The sequence below is a fragment of the Phragmites australis genome, chromosome 7 (assembly GCF_958298935.1).
Source record: "Phragmites australis chromosome 7, lpPhrAust1.1, whole genome shotgun sequence".
Taxonomy (NCBI): Eukaryota; Viridiplantae; Streptophyta; class Magnoliopsida; order Poales; family Poaceae; genus Phragmites; species Phragmites australis.
Window position 1 is genome coordinate 31,398,212 of NC_084927.1, and position 19,604 is coordinate 31,417,815.

The 19,604-nt window shown below is 46.5% G+C and overlaps 3 protein-coding genes across 3 annotated transcripts; 1 reads left to right on the forward strand and 2 right to left on the reverse strand.

Moving 5' to 3' along the window:
• Positions 1-244: 244 nt before the first annotated feature.
• Positions 245-1,032, reverse strand: LOC133923618 (uncharacterized). Its single transcript, XM_062368900.1, has one exon. The coding sequence runs from the start codon at positions 920-922 to the stop codon at positions 629-631; it is 294 nt and encodes a 97-aa protein (XP_062224884.1). The 5' UTR covers positions 923-1,032; the 3' UTR covers positions 245-628.
• A 1,333-nt stretch (positions 1,033-2,365) lies between these two features.
• Positions 2,366-4,810, forward strand: LOC133925580 (subtilisin-like protease 1). The gene has a single exon (XM_062371456.1). The coding sequence runs from the start codon at positions 2,429-2,431 to the stop codon at positions 4,808-4,810; it is 2,382 nt and encodes a 793-aa protein (XP_062227440.1). The 5' UTR covers positions 2,366-2,428.
• Positions 4,811-7,341: 2,531 nt separating this feature from the next.
• LOC133925581 (subtilisin-like protease) lies at positions 7,342-9,579 on the reverse strand. Its single transcript, XM_062371457.1, has one exon. It carries the CDS (start codon positions 9,577-9,579, stop codon positions 7,342-7,344), a length of 2,238 nt encoding a protein of 745 aa, XP_062227441.1.
• Positions 9,580-19,604: the final 10,025 nt, after the last annotated feature.

Below are 19,604 nucleotides of genomic sequence, written 5' to 3' on the forward strand. Positions count from 1 at the left end.
GCAGGCAATCAAATCTCAAATTCTTCCCGTAATAATTCGAAAAGGACAGGAGAAATGATTCCTGAATAGCACCAGTGGCGTAACTTTTCAGGCAACCAGCCCACTGGAGAAACTAGTGGTATGTCGTTACAGCCGCATCACAAAATTGCACAATGCAAAAGTGAAGTTTCAACAAATTTGGTTACATTCGTGAGAGAAAAAAAAATGCAGAACGGCTGAATATTAGCTCGAAAAGTGAGTTAGACTTCAGAACGGCGATTGCTGTGTGTTGCCGAAGCTCGAATCACAAGTGTACACGGCATGATCAAAACATTCAGTACAGTTGATAAAAATCCCTGGCACTCTGCAAGAACGCCGCAGAAACCATCAAACCGGCTAAGATTTTTTGGTCGAGTGAATTCGCAAAAATTAAGCAGTAACGAATCTACTTAGTACTTACATCCATCGTCCATGGCGTGCGATATGTATGTACATTTAACTAACTGAAGGCGTGTGGAGCAATTTTACCAGTATGCCACTCTGTCACTCTGCCAAGGCGCACAGCGAGCAGCCGAGCAGTGGTAGAAACTCCGTAGGCATCATGTATGGGCTGGCTCGAGGCGCGTACGGCGCCAAGAATCCGCGCGCGTCATGCGGCGGCGACGTCCGGCGCTGCGCCCGCCGCCCTCGGCGAGCCGGCGGCGTGCCGCGCGGGCGCGAACCTGGCGGTGAAGTCTGGCTCGAGGCTGCCGTCGTCGAAGTTCTGCGCGTAGCTGAGCGGGTCGTAGTTTAGCCCGCCGGCGCCGAGGATGGAGCGGCCGTGCCGCCTCCTGAGCCGCGCCAGGCTAAACTGACGCAGCCTGCGCCACAGCGCCGCGACGCCGAAGCGGCCCCAGCAGGAGGCCATCGCCGGCAGCCTCCCCGGCGAACCCGGCGCCCACATGGAAGCTCTTCCTTCTGCCAGAGAGAGAGAGAGAGAGAGAGAGAGAGACCGAAACAACCTTGGCAAGTGATGTGTGTGTGTTGCTGGTTGGTTGGTCGGTCGGTCTGGGTAGAGGAGGCGTTTAGGAGAGCGGCGAAGCCGCGAAGGTGGAGGGAGCCGTGGGATGCAAGATGGACGGCGAAGATGAAAGGAAGGACGGTGCGCGGGGACGTGTTCCCTGGCTTCGTCGGCACATTCCATCGTGCCAGCGGGATCTCGGCTGACGTGGGGCTCGTGCGGTCCTTCGGGCGAGCGCACGTCTTTTCAGATCCGGAGTGCAAGCAATGTGTTGCTTGCTTGTTGGCGTCTGCATGGTTCCCTTTGGGTTTAAAATCTACTCCAGCAATACAGTTAGACTTTTTAAAATTCAAATGAGAACTGCCAACGTTTGCATCGAAATGTAGAGATCATGCTACAAATTTGGGGTTTTAAGTAGTAAAAAATAGCTGGTTTAGTATGGTTTGAGGATTGCAGATAGCTTGCTACTGCTATGAGTTTTGGTAGGTTTGTGTATCGGATATGCAGAAGATCACCGTTCACAGATATACAAATATTGTAACATGCTACTTCATTTACTTAAAAAGGAAGAAGATCGTTTTAGGTTATATGGAGTTAATCACATATATAATAATCTAGACTGTTAGATTATTATAAAATCAATGGTGTATATCTTTTTTTAATTAATGTGGTAATTTCTAGCTTTGGAGAGTGAATGTGGTGGATTCTTTTACCTCTATTTTTCTAAGATAATCAATAACACCCTAATTGGTTGTGGAGATTGATTTTGCTCGCATGACTGATCTGAATGGTTAGTTTTGTCATGTGCGTTGACGTGTCAGTTCATCATGTTTTTTTTCTTCTTTTTTGTCAAGTGGGTTTACCGTGCATTAACTCGTGGTGTCGCTTCTTTTCTCACACTTCAGAGAGATAATGATATGTGGGACTAGGGTCTGCACTGTTATATTTACTTAGTTGGATGGTAAGTTAGACTAAATCAGTCATGTCAACTTGTCTATGTGGCAATACCTCATATGCATATCTGTTACGTAGGTAAAATTATATTCAAAACTGGTTAGAATATTATTTGAATAGTATTATAAAATTCATGATGAAATATATACCATTTCATAGTTTAGGAGCGAAATTTGAAGATGGGGGCAACGTTCTGGACTTTTCCTTAAAAAATGGCGTTGGCTACTCCATGCATGAAATAAAAGTCAATACAAGAAGAGGCGCAGATCTCTCATGCATCTCCTTCATTTCCTCAACAAGTAAGCCTCGGACGGAAGTATAGATGAACTTGTGGTCAGGACTAAGCATCCACAGATCTTGCATATGCATTCCTATATTAAGCCATCTCACCATTTGACCACAGAACCCTAGGCCATTTTTAGATCGCAAGAACAAACCTCGCGTATGTAACGTTACTTTGTACTACAGCCTCTCATTTCGTTTAGCCCTTCGGTAATGGACAATCCAACCCACAGACGGTGCACACTACCGTGTCTCAGCCTTCGCATCGCCAACGCCGCCGTCATCCTCCTCTTACTATCCCCAGCGGCGGTCACCCCTGCGGCCAGCCATCCAGGCCATGATACCGGCGTCCACAGCAACTACCTCGTCATCGTGCGCACGCCGTATGAGTACGACCAGAACCTGTACAAGAACTTGTCGAGCTGGCACGCGTCGCTCCTGGCGTCGGTGTGCGACATGGCCAAGGAGGCGCTGGCTGCGGACCCGGCCTCCGTGCCGCGGCTCATCTACTCCTACCGCAGCGTCGTGAACGGCTTCGCCGCCCGCCTGACGCCGGACGAGGTGGAGATGATGTCCAAGATGGACTGGTTCGACAGGGCAGTCCCCGAGCAGACGTACCACCTCCTGACCACACGCACGCCGCAGATGCTCGGGCTCATGGGCGGCCGCGGCGCTGGCGGCTTGTGGAACACCAGCAACATGGGCGAGGGCGTCATCATCGGGGTCCTCGACGATGGCATCTACGCCGGGCACCCGTCGTTCGACGGGGCGGGGATGAAGCCGCCGCCGGCCAAGTGGAAGGGCAGGTGCGATTTCAACAAGACGGTGTGCAACAACAAGCTCATCGGCGCACGGTCCTACTTCGAGTCGGCCAAGTGGAAGTGGAAGGGACTTCGTGACCCGGTGCTTCCGATCAGCGAGGGCCAGCACGGGACGCACACGTCGAGCACGGCGGCCGGCGCGTTCGTGCCCAACGCCAGCGTCTTCGGCAACGGTCTCGGCACGGCGACCGGCATGGCCCCCCGCGCGCACATTGCGTTCTACCAGGTGTGCTATGAGGAGAAAGGCTGTGATCGGGATGACATATTGGCGGCGATGGACGATGCCATCGAGGACGGCGTCGACATCCTCTCGCTCTCGCTTGGGCATGAGGATGCTGTGGACTTTTCAGACGACCCCGTCTCACTTGGAGGTTACTCGGCGATCCTGAACGGCGTGTTCATCTGCACAGCCGCAGGCAACACCGGCCCGAGTCCGGGAACCCTCGTCAACGAGGCGCCGTGGCTGCTCTCCGTGGGAGCGAGCACCAGCGACAGGCGATTCTTGGCCACCGTGAAGCTCGGCGGTGGGGTTGAGCTTGACGGAGAGTCGCTCAATGATCTCAACACCACCATGGGCGAGCAGTGCCCGTTGGTGCGCGACGTGGGTGACGGCACGTGCTCCAGCGAGAGTGTGTTGGTAGCAGAGAATATCACCGGAAAGATCATCGTTTGCGAAGCTGGTGGTAACGTCAGCACCGCGAAGGCCAAGGTGGTAAAGCACGCCGGCGCGGCCGGCATGATCCTGGTCACCCCGCAGGTGTTCGGTCTGATTGTCATGCCGAGGCCGCACGCCCTCCCGACGGTTCAAGTCCCCTACGCGGCGGGGCAGAAGATCAGGGCTTACATCCAGTCCTCACGGAACGCGACGGCAACGTTCCTATTCAAAGGAACAACGTTCAACGCGCCACAGTCGCCGATGGTCGCACCCTTCTCGTCGCGGGGGCCGAACAGGCGGAGCCGTGGAATTCTGAAGCCCGACATCATCGGCCCCGGGGTGAACGTCCTCGCCGGCGTCCCCACTATTGTGGACGTGGAGTTCCCGCCAAAGGTTCTGACGCCCAAGTTCGACATCAAGTCCGGCACGTCCATGGCGGCACCGCACCTGAGCGGGATCGCCGCTCTGATCAAGAGCGCGCACCCGACATGGTCGCCCGCAGCCATCAAATCTGCCCTGATGACAACGGCCGAAACCACCGACAACCTCAGGAAGCCCATCGCCGACGTGGACGGCAGGCCGGCGAGCTTTCTCGCCGTGGGCGCCGGGCACGTGAACCCGCAGAGGGCCATGGACCCGGGGCTCGTGTACAACATGACGGTCAAGGACTACGTGCCGTACCTGTGCGGGCTCAACTACACGGACCAGAAGGTGAACACGATCATCTACCCGGAGCCGGCGGTATCGTGTGCCAATGTGACAAAACTCGAACAGGATGACCTTAACTACCCGTCCATCACCGCCATCCTCGACCAGCCGCCCTTCACCGTGAAGGCCAACCGCTCCGTAACCAACGTCGGTGCCGCCAGCTCGACGTACGTCGTGGAGGTCGACGTGCCAGCGTCAGTGAAAGTGGAGGTGAACCCGACGAAGCTGACGTTCAAGACGCTGGACGAGGTCTTGAACTACGCCGTCACTGTCAAGTCGGAGTCCGGCCGGGCTCCAGCCGGCACGGTCGAGGGGCAGCTGAAGTGGGTCTCCGGCAAGTATGTCGTGCGCAGCCCGATCCTGATCACGCCCGGGACCGGCAGGGCAGCGCCGGCCACACATAAACCCTAATTGGTACGTAGCTGTTGATGATTTAGATCGCCATATGAACTAGCCTTTGTTGTGATGCGCTTATTTGGCTTTTGGTTCGGTAGGCTTAATTAGCAGGCATGCAGAGCGATTCCTTTCCTTCGTGCAAGTGCGAGATGATTTTCTTCCTCTTTCCTTTTCTTTCGAAAACAAAAGTTGAACGTGAAATGCAAGTTGAATCACATGGCCACTTATTTTGTATACTTATTTTGTATACTAGCCCATCAACCCGTACACTTGTACAGCTAGAAATTTTAGAAGGCACATAAATAGTAGAATTTCGTGAGAATAAGGTTGCATGTTTACAGTACGGGATATGCAATTAGAATTTAATTTTCTAGCGTTTGCAAAATGTAATGCGGAACTTATTCTTTAAGACTGGAACCGATAATTTTTCAGTTCATTTTTTACACACGTAGATGCCATGAAATGGTAAAGTATTAGAGAGATGCTATTACACATGCCGATACTCCACAAAGAAAGTATTAAGCTTTACATTTCTTTGTATAGTTTTTAGCCCCTTTCATTCTGTTAAATAGGGGACCAACAACAAAATCGAAATTGTTCCATCTCCTGCTATTTCTCTCCTGTGTTTGTACTGGCTACCTCTCTTCTCCTTTTTCTTTCAACACATTTCGACATATATAAATGTTTGGTGGCTGTGAAGGATTTCAGCTTTTTTTACTAATCGCGTCCCGCGTGCCCCCTGTCCTCATTCTCAATTTTCACACCTCTGGATTTCGCATGCACGGATGCCTTTTCTCTTATTACGACTCCTATACTAATACATGCATGCATGATTTCTCTATGCTCTTGTATTAGTCATAAAAGGGTACGTCTTATTAACTCACGTACATTCATAGGATTTATACGGAAGGAATAGATAATCGACTGTATATGTACGAGTGGCAAAATGTTGTCCTATTTGATTCAAACACCTCATGAAACAATTCTTTCAGCAGTGTAGTTTGATCGTGGCGCAGTATGGTAGGAAACATGTTACATGCAACAAAGGGTTGTATTGTCGGTGGAGTCAAGGCATATGAGATCCATGGCGGGATCCACGGTGGTGAGCGGTGGGATCCACGGTGGTGAGCGGTAGGATCCACTGTGGTGAGCAGTGGGATCTACGGAGATCCTTCTTACCCTACGGTTTTTGTGGCAACGGTTTTTGTGCCTCGTGATTTCTTTGTGTAGGACAGAGCAAGGCTGCGTCGGTAAGCCAAGCGGCCACGACGGCGGCGATAGACGAGCCGGCTCAATCGAATCGGCTCGTTTACTCTTTTTTTTTCTTTCGAGAATTACTTTCAGTACCGATTGTACAACCAACAGTAATTAGATGTGATTTTCAGTATCAATCAATCACTAAAGGGTCTTCCTATTTGTAGTGTTGGCCTTGATCCAAACCAATTCATCGTCTAATACGTCTGTACACAAACCTGTTGTTCGTTGATTTGCTGCCGAGTTGCCGTAACAGGGGCGGAGTTTGGTCCAACGTGGAGACGTAGAACAATGGTGACAGAGCTCGAGTTTCATCTCAACCGTTAGAACTAAAGTCTTCCTCGCCTACATTGTAGTTGAATTTGTACGTACGTTTTTAGGACTCGTCGCATCCAAGTTGAATAACATCCATCGGTTATGGTTTGATGCAATAATTAGGCGCCCGACTAAATTAAGGATCGGGAGTTTTGTTTTAGTTTTCTCTTTTTTTTAGTGTGTCTTATCCAAGTAACATCATGGAGTTAGCAAAGAAAACCGCAAAGAATTAAATGGAGGGATGATCTATTGTTGATGGCAAGTGTGGAAAGAATGAAATTGTTGGGGGTTTTTTAAGAAAAAACCTTGATCTGAAGTTGGTTGCAAGATTGATTAAAGAAGATATTGATAAGAAAAACCTCATGTGGGCTTAGCTGTCTTTCTAAATTTAGCGTTTCCCTTTTGGTGGGAGGTTCACTGATATTTATAGGCTCTAGGAGGTTGTCCAGTGGGGCGTGTTTTTTTATTTATGATGCCTTTGCATGATTGCGATGTAGTCATTTTGCACCCCTTATCTGATGGTATATTTTGTAAAACTTTTTTTCATTTTCTCCTTCTATTAGTATATTTATGATAACTCTCTTGCTGTACACTTAAAAAATATTATTACAGAGTTCTTGAAGGAGCCTCCAATTATTCATACAACAATTAGGGCCCATGAAATTAAGAGTTAATTTTTTTAGATTTTCTAGTATTTTAATTTTTTTTCTTAGCACGTCTTGTAAAAAATCGCTAAGGAGTTTCAGAATTAATCTCCAATTAGTAAATGTATGATATGATAGGATTGTATACTTAAGGGTCAGTGGGTCAAGTGGGCCAGCCGGCCAGGCCACGCTGTTTCTTATTCTGGGTCGGGATTGGACTAATGACACCACAGCTCTCCTATTTATGGGCCATTTATTGGATTTCAAACTTAAATAAGGATCGATTTTGTGCGGAAAGCACAAACAAATCCTTAATTAACTCTACTGTGTGTGTCATACGAAGGTGACAGAGATGGGGCTCCGCACGGTGTGCGTCTCCGACACCCACCGGAGCGCACCTTGAACCACCCTCGTGTCGCTCTGTCTTGGCCACACGAGGACAACGAAGCTCTTCTCTTGGTTAGCCTCGGTGAACTCCAGCCTGTCCGGATAGACGACCACGGGCACAGAGCTCTCTGGCATGTCGACCGCCGCGTAGTACGATGACTGCACCTCGCCTACGTTCTTCACTACGCGCCTTACAATCACCGGCATTGTTGAATTCGACGCTGCCGGAAATATGACCGAAATCGATGGGTAATTCAGCATGCGGTCGGGGATCACAGTGATGGCCGAGCAATTGACCGGCCGGCTTGCGATCACCGAGACTTCCTGGCTCGTGTACATGCCGCAGAGGTAGCCGATGTAGTTTCCAGGAGCAATGTCGTAGACTAGACCGGGGTTTGCGGCCTTCTCTGGGTTAACGTGGCCGGCGCCAGTGGCAAAGATGTTGGCCGGCGAGTGCTGCTCGTCGAGTAATGGGATGCCGGAGCGGTCGTCGATGTCTGCGGTTGTCATGATGGCCGACTTGATCGCCGACGGTGACCAATCCGGATGCTTGCTCTTGATGAACGCCGCGATGCCGCTAAGGTGCGGCGTGGACATAGACGTGCCGGAGATGATGTTAAAGGTCGGTCCAGGGAGAGCCGGTGCCGAAGGTGGGCCGACTTGGAACGGCCAAGCGGCGAGCACGTTCACGCCGGGGCCAGTGATGTCGGGCTTCAGAATGCCGGGGTTCTGGTGGCTAGGACCACGAGAAGAGAAGAAAACAATCGACGGAGCAGGCGATGTGCCGAGTACTGTACCCCTGAAGTAGATCTGCGCCGTGGGGTTCGCCGTGGAATTGATGTAGGACTTGATGGCTGAGCCGGCGGCGTAGTCGACGTGTGACACCGGGAGGACGTGCGCTTCCGCAAGCGTGTCGTAGCCTTGGGGGAATTGGTTCATCAATATCATGCCGGCGCCGCCGGCGCTTTGCACCACCGCACCTTTGAAGATTGTTGGGATGAGTCCAAATTCGCAGAGCACTATCTTGCCCTTGACGTCGAGGCCGTCCAGCGAGCCGTTGACGCAGTACTCGGCGAACGGCTTTCCGCTTGCGCCAGAGTAGACCAACGGGTAGAAGACGGCGGCTGAGTCTTTTGGCTGGTAGGCGGACTCGCCATGGAAATAGAGGCCGTTCCCCAGCCGCACCGTCGCGCGAATCGAGCGGTCCATGGTGCTCGCGGCAACCGTTAGCATCCAGGGCGCCTCGTTTGAGAGGGACCTGGCGTTCGGGCCGGAGTTGCCAGCTGCCATGCTGACAAACACGCCCTTCTCGATCGCTCCGAATGTCCCTATGGCGATGGGGTCTTGGTGGAACGGCACCGACGGCCCACCAATAGACATGGAGATAATGTCGCAGCCGTCGGCCACGGCGGCGTCAACACCGGCCAGTATGTCGGACCCGGCGCAGTCCGTCTCGAGGCAGACCTTGTACATGGCAACGTGCGCGCGGGTAGCCATCCCGGCGGCGACACCCATGGCCTGGCCAAGCGCTTGAGCGCCTGGCACGACCGCTCCCGCGGCCGTGCTCGCCGTGTGAGTGCCGTGCCCAGCGTCATCAACCGGTGGCACCCGAGAAGGGGTGCCACTCGTGCCGTTGGCGGCAGTGAAATCGCGAGCGCCAATGAGCTTGTTGTTGCACACCGAGCCGTTGAAGTCGCAACGCCCCTTCCACTTGACCGGCGGTGGTGGCATGCCGTGGTCGCTGAAGGAGGGGTGTTCCGGGAAGATGCCGGTGTCGAGCAGGCCGATGATGACGCCGGCGCCACGCTCCGACGTGTCGTTCCACACGCCCTGCTGCACGTTCATCCCGAGGAACTGTGGCGTGTGCGTCGTCTGCAGCGTGTACGTCTGGTCCGGGATCGCGCTCACGAACCCGGGCATGGCGGAGACCTCGTCGAGCTCCCGCGGCGACAGCCGGGCTGCGAAGCCGCTCGCGACGTGGTGGTACACGTGGAGAAGCCGGCCATCCTGGGGGAGGAACGACTTGTACCACGCCGTCCGGTCATCTGCCGTCTCGAGCTCGTGGTTTTCGTGAGGCTGCACGTGGACGATGAACGTGCGCATGTCATCGCCGGTCGCCCAGGCAACGTCTGCGAGGAGGAGGAAGGGAAGAAGGGCGAGCAAGGAGAATTTGAATATTTCCATGGCGGGCTTGCTCTGAGCATTACCCCGCGCTCGTGCACGGGCTTTATATAACGCAAGAACATGCTCGATCGATCAGCTTGGGAACTCCCACCACCTACGATTTTGCGTGGGAATTGCCGCGCGAGTTCAGAAGGTGATCATGGGTTTCGCCGAAGAACGTTGTGGCATTCGCACGTAATCCTTTGCCTGCAAGCACTTTGTGCAGCTAGATGACAGTGAAGGGAGAATCGAGAAGTATATTTCTCGCAGACAGGCTGGTAACCCAGTGGTAAAATTTTATGGGTGGAGAGAGCCGATAAAAGTTTGACTCCTGTTACGCATTTAAAAGATATTTAAAGTAAACCGTGCAGTAAAAAATTATCTATTAAAAGAAAGTATATTTCTCAACTACATCTACCTATGCACAAGCCACAAGGACAACAGCTGTTCGTACACATTCTTGTGTGCCTGTCTCGTTCGGCAGTGAATGCCAAAGTTAGAGATGATAAAATAGGTCATTCGGGTATAGTGGCATGGTCGGTACGATGGGTTTGACGTCGCGGCGAGGCCCGACCGGCACGATGGGCCTGGCGACACAGCAAGGACCGACGGGCACAGTGGATGCACGCTCGACCCAATAGTATTCTAAAAATAGAAAAAATCAAAAAATAATAGCTATAAAATTCAAAAATAAAAAAATTATAAAAAATAAATAAAAAAGAGCTTTATTGATTAGTTATCTCGTTAAAAACCTTTCTACTAGAAGAAAAAAAGAGTACAATATACGGTTATGCTCTGAAATTATATGGTTTTATTAGAAACCTCATAATTTTGCTTCAAATATTTAATATGCTTTCTCAAGTGTCATGTTTCATTTGAAAATCTGGCACCTAATTTATAGCTGCATATATTACACTTAACAAATCTTACCTATTTATCGTTAATTTCTCTAAAGACCTTTTCATAATATTACCACACCCATAACCATGCACGCGGGTTATCAGCGTCTTGATCCATGAATGAAAATATAGAATTAATTTCTTGAAGTGGACAAGTGGCTACTGGCTAGCAAGTAGAAAAAGAGAGATGAGCGACTGATCGGATCACAGGGAGTTTGAGATGGTATTTATATGGCAAGATGAGAGATGGGTGACAGGTCGTTTAAAAATAAAGAAAAATCATTAAAAAATAAAAAACTTAAAAATAATAGGGACACCTAATTAATTCTAAAAATGAGTTTTATTGGTAGGTTGCATCATTAAAAAACTTTTTAGCAAAGGAAAAAAAGAGTACAATCTAGCTCAAAAAATTAGAAATTACATGTTCTCATCAACATCTAGATACAAAATTTTAGAATGAATCTTCAAGCTCAGTGTTCTTTGCAGTGTGTTGCATTCATGCTTCAGCTTGTTCCCAATCTTTTACTATGGTGAATATTTCAACCATCTCACTTGACAGATTTGTTCTTCTCTCTTCGATTATCCTTCCAGTAAGACTGAAAGCAGCCTCAGAAGAAATTGTAGATACGAGAACCGTTAATAAATCTCGTGCTAACAGTGAAAGCATTGGATAATTCATTTTGTGCTCATGCCACCATTGCAGTATGTTAAAGTTTTCTTGTTCATGACTGATAACATCGATGTTAATGAAGGTAGTTAGCTTCCCTTCGGATGTTAGAATTCCGGTGGTCGTAGATGATCGTGACGGAGAGTCTAAACTTCTTGATGAAGAACCTGTACCAAATATTTTCCCCACGTTATCGTCTTCTTGCTGGTTGTGGATGCCAATGGAGGTCGTTGCAGACGAATTCCACCATACTTTGTTTCATATTTACTATAAACTTCGAATAACTTAGAACGAACATTACTATAATAATTAGAATAATCGTGGCTAAAAGAATCATCTAGAATTGCGAGAACTCTACAGAAAGCTACAATTTTAGCTTAGGATCTAAAATAAAGGTAAAGACGTACAACAAAAGAATTTCTTTCCAATACTTTAAGAATTTAGATTTCATAGTAACTACATAATCTCTTAAAAAGATTGTCATTTTCATAGCTGTTTAAATGAGTAGCAATTTCAATAATATTATGCACTACTAAACAAGATGTTGGATAATAAACCCTTGATAAACTCACAGTTGAATCTAAAAAAATTCAAGAAACTCTAGTATCCTTTCAGCAACATACCAATATACTTCAATGAGTAAAGTTTGACCCGCCTGCTTATGATAATATGTATGAATAAACACACCAAATATGCTCTTATATGGCATAATATTTTTAAGCATCAAGAAAGTAGAGTTACATCTTACCGGTATATCCACAACAAACTTACGTGGATGCACACCCACTGCAACACAATGCTGTTTATATGCTATAATTCATTAGTTAGAGGAGTTCACAAAAGATATTGCAGTACAGAAATAGTCTAGGTATTGCGACAACCTCTTCAAACCGGATTTTACTATAAGATTGATAATATGACAAGTACAACGTTGATGTAACAAGAAAGATTTAACATATATACTAAATAATGTAGTAAGAATATACATTGCTATATAATTTGCACCGGCATTATCTAAAGTGATAAAAAATATTTTATTCATGAGATCAAAGTCTTCAACTACTTGAGATATTTTTTCAGCAATATTTTTACCGGTATGCGCGTTGTCAATCAACTGAAAACTTATTATTCTCTTTTCTAATTTCCAATCATTATTAACAAAATGAGCAACCACACTAAGATAATCCTCTCTAGCGCTACCTACCCATATGTCTAAGGTGAAAGCAACTGAAAATATACATGTTTGCAATATTTCTTTAAGCTTGCTATGACACGCATTGTAGTATTTTACCATATCTCTACTGGTTGTCTGTCTAGAAACATGCGTGAACCTAGGATTATGAGCTTGCTTAATGTAATCTTCAAATGCAGCAGACTCATTGATGTTAAGTGGTAGATCCGCTCTTGCAATGAAGCGTATAACTCTTTTCGAGAATTGACGGAGTTATACTCCCAATAACGAATAGAGCCATCGGGGTTGTACTACAACACCGTCTGCTTCATGGCTGCTCCACTCTTTCGCTTACAACTTGTGGCGTGCCTCTTCAAGTGCTCCGTTCCACCTGAGTGCTTTGCAGATAATTTATGTTTGTAAATATAACATCTAGCATACCTAATACTTACCCTATCTTACTCTTTGTAGAACCTTTCAAAGTCTTACCAAATTTCGAAAATACCGGCTCTTGATCTTTTAAATCCGGTGCTTGCTAATGTGTGCACACTTGTAGAGCTTGACGATGTAGGTGTTGCTACATGTGAACCAACCAAAGGTTCACCTTCGGGTCCTTCACCTGCAGCACCGCTATCAAAGGGGTCGTAATCCCTTGTGAGTCCTTCAAGAAAAAATTATGATCGATGGATGTATTATCATGATCATCGACATCCGTGATTAACGTTGAATGTCACTAAAAAAATTCAAATATCCGAGTTAAAAATAATCAAATAATAAAACAAGATAGAACAACAATGCAAAAATTCACCAAGATTTTTTCAAGCCAGTAGGATGATAGTTTTGAATTTTCTCAGATTTTTGGCAACAATTCAAACTAATTTTGCCAAATTATCGCAAATTCTAAAGAACTTTGAGACAAGAATGAGAGGAGGAAACAAAAGAGCAAATGTTGTTGCTGGTGTGGAATGTAAGAGCAGGGTGGTTCTATATTTATAGGTGAAAATGGTGATTTTTGTAATTTTTTTAAATTTTTTAGGCTCAAAAGGTAACAAAATGGCTAGAAATTTAAAAAATAACGAGTTAACGGGTTAAACGGGTCTGGCACAACCCGTAACTCGGGCGTGCCCTCTTGTGCCACCCATGCCTGGCCGAGCCAGCCGCACGTGCAACGGCTCCTGACCGGCCCGGACGGGCAGTGCCGTGCCGTGCCTGGTCGGCCTGGGCTGTGTCGTGCTTGCCGTGTCGTACCCGTGCCGACCCATCTCAGCCACAACATGCCGCACGCTCAACCCAAACATGACACATAGCCTCGGCCCAGGCCATACCTGGGACGTGGCTATAGTGTGGAGCTACGGGCAACACATTTCAGTTGGACGTCTTTAGTCAAAGCTACCAGCTAATTTTCTTAAAAAAATGAAGGTTGCAGAGATCTGAATTCAATTTGATGCAGTTTCCTCCCAAAAGAAAAAAGAAATCGTTTCAGTTTTATGCAGTTGCAGAGAAAGATGACAAAGAAGTAGGTCAAAAGAAAGGATGAATTCCATTGCTGGGCTGCATATAGGCCCGCAGCCGCTTTCATTTTGTTGGTGGACAATAATAAGGATCCATTTATTAGTGGGCCGACACGGATTATAGTTAATGATTGCGATCCATTTTCTTAGAGAGCCTAGTGAACTTCTTTATATCTTTATTTTTAAATAAAAAATTATAAATATATAAATTTGTTTTGAAAAATTACAAATATAGACTATTATCGTCCGTTAGAAGGACAATAGATTTTTTTTAAAATAATATATCCTAAGACTTTAAAATTCAAAACACTATCAAAATAGTCATAAAAAATTATGAAAAAAATTATGGTGTAAAATATGCTATCATCTAGATCTCCAAAATTTTCAACCCAAACAAATTACTTGTGTACAAATCATATTTTTTATCTAATTTTTTTTAAAGAGCTAGATGATAGCATCATCTACACCACATAATTTTTTATAACTATTTTGATAATTTTTGAATTTTAAGAGTATTCGAGCGTAATATTTTTTTATTTCTAAACCTGCAGTCCGTTGGGGCTTATATTTTTATAATTATTTGATTTAAAATATAAATATAAAAAATATGAGCCTAGTCGGGTCGCGGATAATATCGCGATCCAGTTTCTTGGTGGGCTAGGCGATCTACCCTCGAATAATAGTCGGTAATCACGATCCATTTTGGGCGTGCTGGACGGGATCGCGTTCCGTTTTGGGCGTGCCTGGCAGTCCAAATCAACGGCTGGACAATCCCTTCTGCCGTTGAACGGATCCTAACCGTGCACTACCAAATGAACGGGCCAGGTCGTGTCCGCAGTTCCGCACGTTACTGCCCGCTCCGACGGTCCGCCGCCCCATGCAGCCTTGCGGCGCCCCTCTCATGGCAGCACGACACCGTGCGTGGCATGCTGGGGCTAAGCCGCTGGGCCTAAGCCACTGACCACCCTCGGCGGTGGTCGGGGCTCGACCACGGCTCTGGAGGCCGGGTCGATGGGTTAACATCCGCCGCGGAGTTGGGGAAGGCTGGGTGCATGGCGAGTGGCGTAGCACCGGATGCGTCTCGGTGGGAAGGGAGGCCTCGGCTTCTGGCCGGAGGAAGGTGTAGTGTAGGCTGTGGGCCAGTGATCCCCCAGAGGCTGCCGATATGATCCTGGATCATTGGATATGCGCAGCCGCGTCCTGCCGCTCTGCGTCGAGACGGCGAACTTGGTGCTCGAGGTCGGTCGTTCTGGAGCCGCGGGCGCGCGCAAGGTGTTCGACAGAATGACGCAGAGCGGGGTCGCGCCCCCAAATATTGCAGGAGGGAGAAGACAAGCGTTGCTGTCTCACGAGTCACGCAGCACAGGCAGTATAGTTAGCAGCTCAAATGGTCAGTGTGCCATGAGTATCGGGGGCCTGAGACGGTGATGTGATAATGGTGTGTCGAGGCTGAATACAGTTGCCATAAGATGCACAGCACTGAATAAATTAAAGGAATTCCGGAAATCATCCGATTGGTTGTGCAGGGTCAGATCACTCCTCTGATGCAAAATGGGCTAATGCCCACGGTACAGTAACACAAGCAGTTTCTAAGGAATACAAGTCACAGACTGACAAAAGTCTGCAAGTAAGTACATATATGAATGTGCAAAATTTGATTTAAGACAGCCAGCCTCTTGGCTGAACAGAAACGACAGCTAATTTGCTCATTTCCTGATTTAGGATTGCTAGAAATCTATCAGTCGAAAATCATGAAACGAGTAAAGCTGTCTCCCTCTCTTCTAAATTGCCTTTTTTTCTATATTATTTTTTGAGAGGCTAAACTTGCCATGCTGAATGTTTCTATATTGTCTCCAGTGAAATGGTTTCAGGCATGGATCGTCTCAAACTCTCAATACATATAAACGGCTCCTATGGTCATCAAGTAAAACAAGCTACCTTCGGTGAGTTCTCTTCCTAAAAGCGTCTTTCGAAATGTATATCATCTTCCACATTGTTGTCTGCTGTACCTTCCTCAACAGAGTTTATGCTTATTCACATGGTGATAAACAAGTGTCAGTGTTGTTCGATTTCTGTTATCCTTCATTAAATTGTCCTATTTTACACTTAGGGTTTCGGGCGTATCATATGTGCCTGCATATGGATCATTATACCTTATTAGATATCTTTGACCTTGATTGCAAATTATTATATTTTGGCTAAAGCAAGACACCTAGAATGATCCCTTCCATTGGTCAGTGCCTGAAGGAGACTGCACTCTCTTGGTAGCTTCCGAGCAACTTTATATTTATGATAAGAAGTGCTGCGTGAGAGATTTAATTATTTAAGCCATGTTTAAGCACTTGGAATCGACATCCCACGAATGGATTTAGTTCACAGGTATATTGTTTACGATGATTTAAAAATGTTGAAATCAGAACCGCAAGATACCAATGCGATGGCATAGGGAGACTTGGTTGCGTAGGAAACAGAGCCATATCCTGGTCGCACGATTGATCAGTTTTTGAAAAATATACACCTCTAGTCGTTAAGTCCTCGACGGGATCTATTAGCCAGGGTACCCCTTTACTCGATACACCGACATACTTTTAGTTGCATGCTTGTCAATATGAATCTCACTGCTAGGGTTTACTAGATTCTTTCATGATTATCCTTGTCACTTGTGTTGTAGTTTGAGTGTCAAAGATAGAAATACTTACTCATGCGGTCGAGCCGGGTGGTTTAAATGTTAATCTGTTTAATGATCTATGCAACATGATCTGGTCTGTTAATCTTGGTAGCAACATGGATACCTAGGGACTTGGGCAAGTGGACCGCAAGTGGTTGTGATGTTATGGTATTCTCTTGTTGACCTATGGATGTGTTCCGGGTGATTTGATTATTCTGGTATTCATGATGGTTAATTTACCCATGTGGTTAGTGGTAGTCTTGCCCGAATCAATGGCTAAGGATCGGTTCATGGACATGTAACCTGACACAACAACATAGCCACGAGGCTTATATGAGTACAACCTAGCCAAATAATTAGATGTTCTCCTAGTACTGTATGGGCTATATGGTGGTGTAGGGTGTGGAAGGGGTTGTGTGGACTTCCATGGAAGGAGCCTGTGTGGTCTTCCCTTTTTCCTACCAACACAAGAGGGGATCTTTGGGGTGGAATTTGCTCTACTTATGTACGACGGTGAAATTTTAGTGGGCAAATACATGTTGGGAGATGCTTCTGAAAGGCCTTGCAGTGAGACCTAGCCGCATACCGAAGGAAGTGTGTAAGTGCTTCGCGGGCACGAGCATACGGGAATCACGGCTCGTGGATAAAGTGTGCAAACTTTGCAGAGTGTAAAACTGATATATCAGCTGCACTTACGGTCAAGAGCGGGTTTAGACTTCTTCATTATTAGTGAGGGATCTTGGATGGTTGGTTAGCTGGATATGGAATATCTGGTGAGTTTAATAGTCGAATGGAATCCAATGAGTTGTTCTTGTGAAGTTAGTGTTGTCATATATAGTAAATAGGAATGTTATATCCTTTTGAGTTTTAGATTAGTATGGCATAGATGCAGTAAAGCTGAGTCAAACATTTTTTTGTCTTGAGCCTTCATGTCATGTTTTTTCACACTTGCCGAGTACTCCATGTACTCACGCTTATTTTCTTTCAACTTCTTGTTGCTGCTAAGAAGGAGGATCTCCCGGATGATGTAGCTGAGTACTAGACGAAGGAAGATTTCGACCCGAAGATTATGTTCTAGGCTGACGCTCTCCCGGACAATGCCTGTGGATTGATGGAAGACTCGCTGTCGCTAATAACTTATCTTAGTGTTCTCTTTAAGATTTACATGTACTTTTGTAATGAATCTTATCGTTATGTAATGATATTACTATGTTATCACTTATAAAATCACCGAATATATGAAATTTAATCCTGATATATATATATATATATATATATATATATATATAATGTATTTGATTTATTCTTTTAAAATTAGATGTGACAGTGCCTGATGGCACCCTCAACCAACGGAGCAAATGCTCCGTCCCCTTTTGTAGCTATCATTGTGAAGCACATTTTAAGATTTTTTTCTAGGATGGCCTTGAAATCCGTACCCCTGTGTACTTTTATTTCTGTTTTATTTTCTTCATCTTTATTTTGAGAAGCTCAATCCTTTTCCTTTCCAAAATGTTCTGCTTGTCATCATATCAAACTGTTTGGGTTCCACTTTGCTTCCTGCAAGCTTAACGAAAAAGAGCATGAAGACTTCATAGGAGTATTAGTTAATAGGCTTAGAAGGTAGTCATGGCGGCCACACAGGGCTCACTACTCAGTTGCGCGATGGCTGCATGAGTGCATAGTATCTGTCATCTCAACTACTACTGATGGAGCATGGGTGCGTGCAGAGAACTATTGAGAACATCAAGCCTAATTACAGTCTAGACATCTAAAATTAATCAAGAAGACTACCAGTTTGTACCCAATTTGTCATTCTATATTTCTACGAGTTGGAGTCTTGGACGAATTTCTCTGGTTGGACATTTTGAATTTCAAAATGAAGATACCATACCATTATTTGAAGCTGTTATTAACCTGCTTCCCTGTGAAACACTGAGACTTCTTTTTTTCCCTCCGTTTGATGCCTTGTCAAATAGAAGTATAAGCCCACGACTAAACAATGTAATCCTATCTAATCCAGGATACAGCCCTGAAAAAAAATTATGCAAAAAAGGAGCCCCCAAAAACCTGATCCTTGGTCCCCTGGATTTTATAAACAGGCAGCATAATTCAGTAAGAAGCCAGGCTAACTTACGACACGTTCATCAGCACAAACAAACCAGGCACGTGGCGCTACTTCATAGGACATCATGAACCACAGACAGGCCTATCAAAGAGTTGGCATAAGCGTGCTTAGGATAAACTAAAAAAAAGTCTCATCAGCTAAGCTTGCTGTTCACCAGCCAGCCAGACACACACTAGTTTATTATGCAGCCTCTCTTCTGCATGAACTCGCTATAGTAGTACTCTGCTCGTACTATCACAGCTTGTCAGTTGTGAGTTGTGATAACCCAAAAGTACCCTGCTTTCTTGTACTTTACTACACTAGCACCATGGATTAGGGGCTCCTTTTCTCTTTTCAGAATTAGGCCGGGCTCCTTTCTTCGGACAGAATTAGGAGTACTTGCAAAGGCTAATGAACAGAGAAAGGAAGAAGAAAGCAGCGTCTTCCATGGAGGTGAACGGGAGGAAGAAGACGAGGTAAAAGACGGTACTAATTCTGACTTTGCGGTGCCAATCCGGGGTCCCCGGCGCACGCAACCGCCGGTCATGATCGGGGACTCCTTCCCTTTCGCCTTTGCCGTCCGTAATGTCGCCATGATTCTGACGACCGGCATGCTCGCGACTTTGTGTCAGACAATGCTCATGACGACATGGCCATTGGGGCTTCTTTTCCTTGTGGGGGCAGCACATCCGTCCAGCCTTGCCTGCCCCAAAAATGTCAGCTCGAGCAGAGCGCCGGGGCTATCGTTGTACTACTGCTCCGTGCTCGCTTGTTTACTGATGAGAGGCACAGGTCGCATGATTAGCTTAGTGTTGATTAAGACAGGAGCTATGGAGTGTGAGGTATTGGATCCCATAGCTGTGCTGTTTAAGGAGACAAATGGCGCTGTTGATTGGCCATCAGTTTGCTAGCAGTGCTGTTACAAAAGCAATTATCATATGTCGGCAGAGTGTGTAGCCATGTATTGGATCTGAACCGCCTGCTGCTGCTGCTAGTGTTTACGCCTTCCAAAGAAAATTTTGGCGG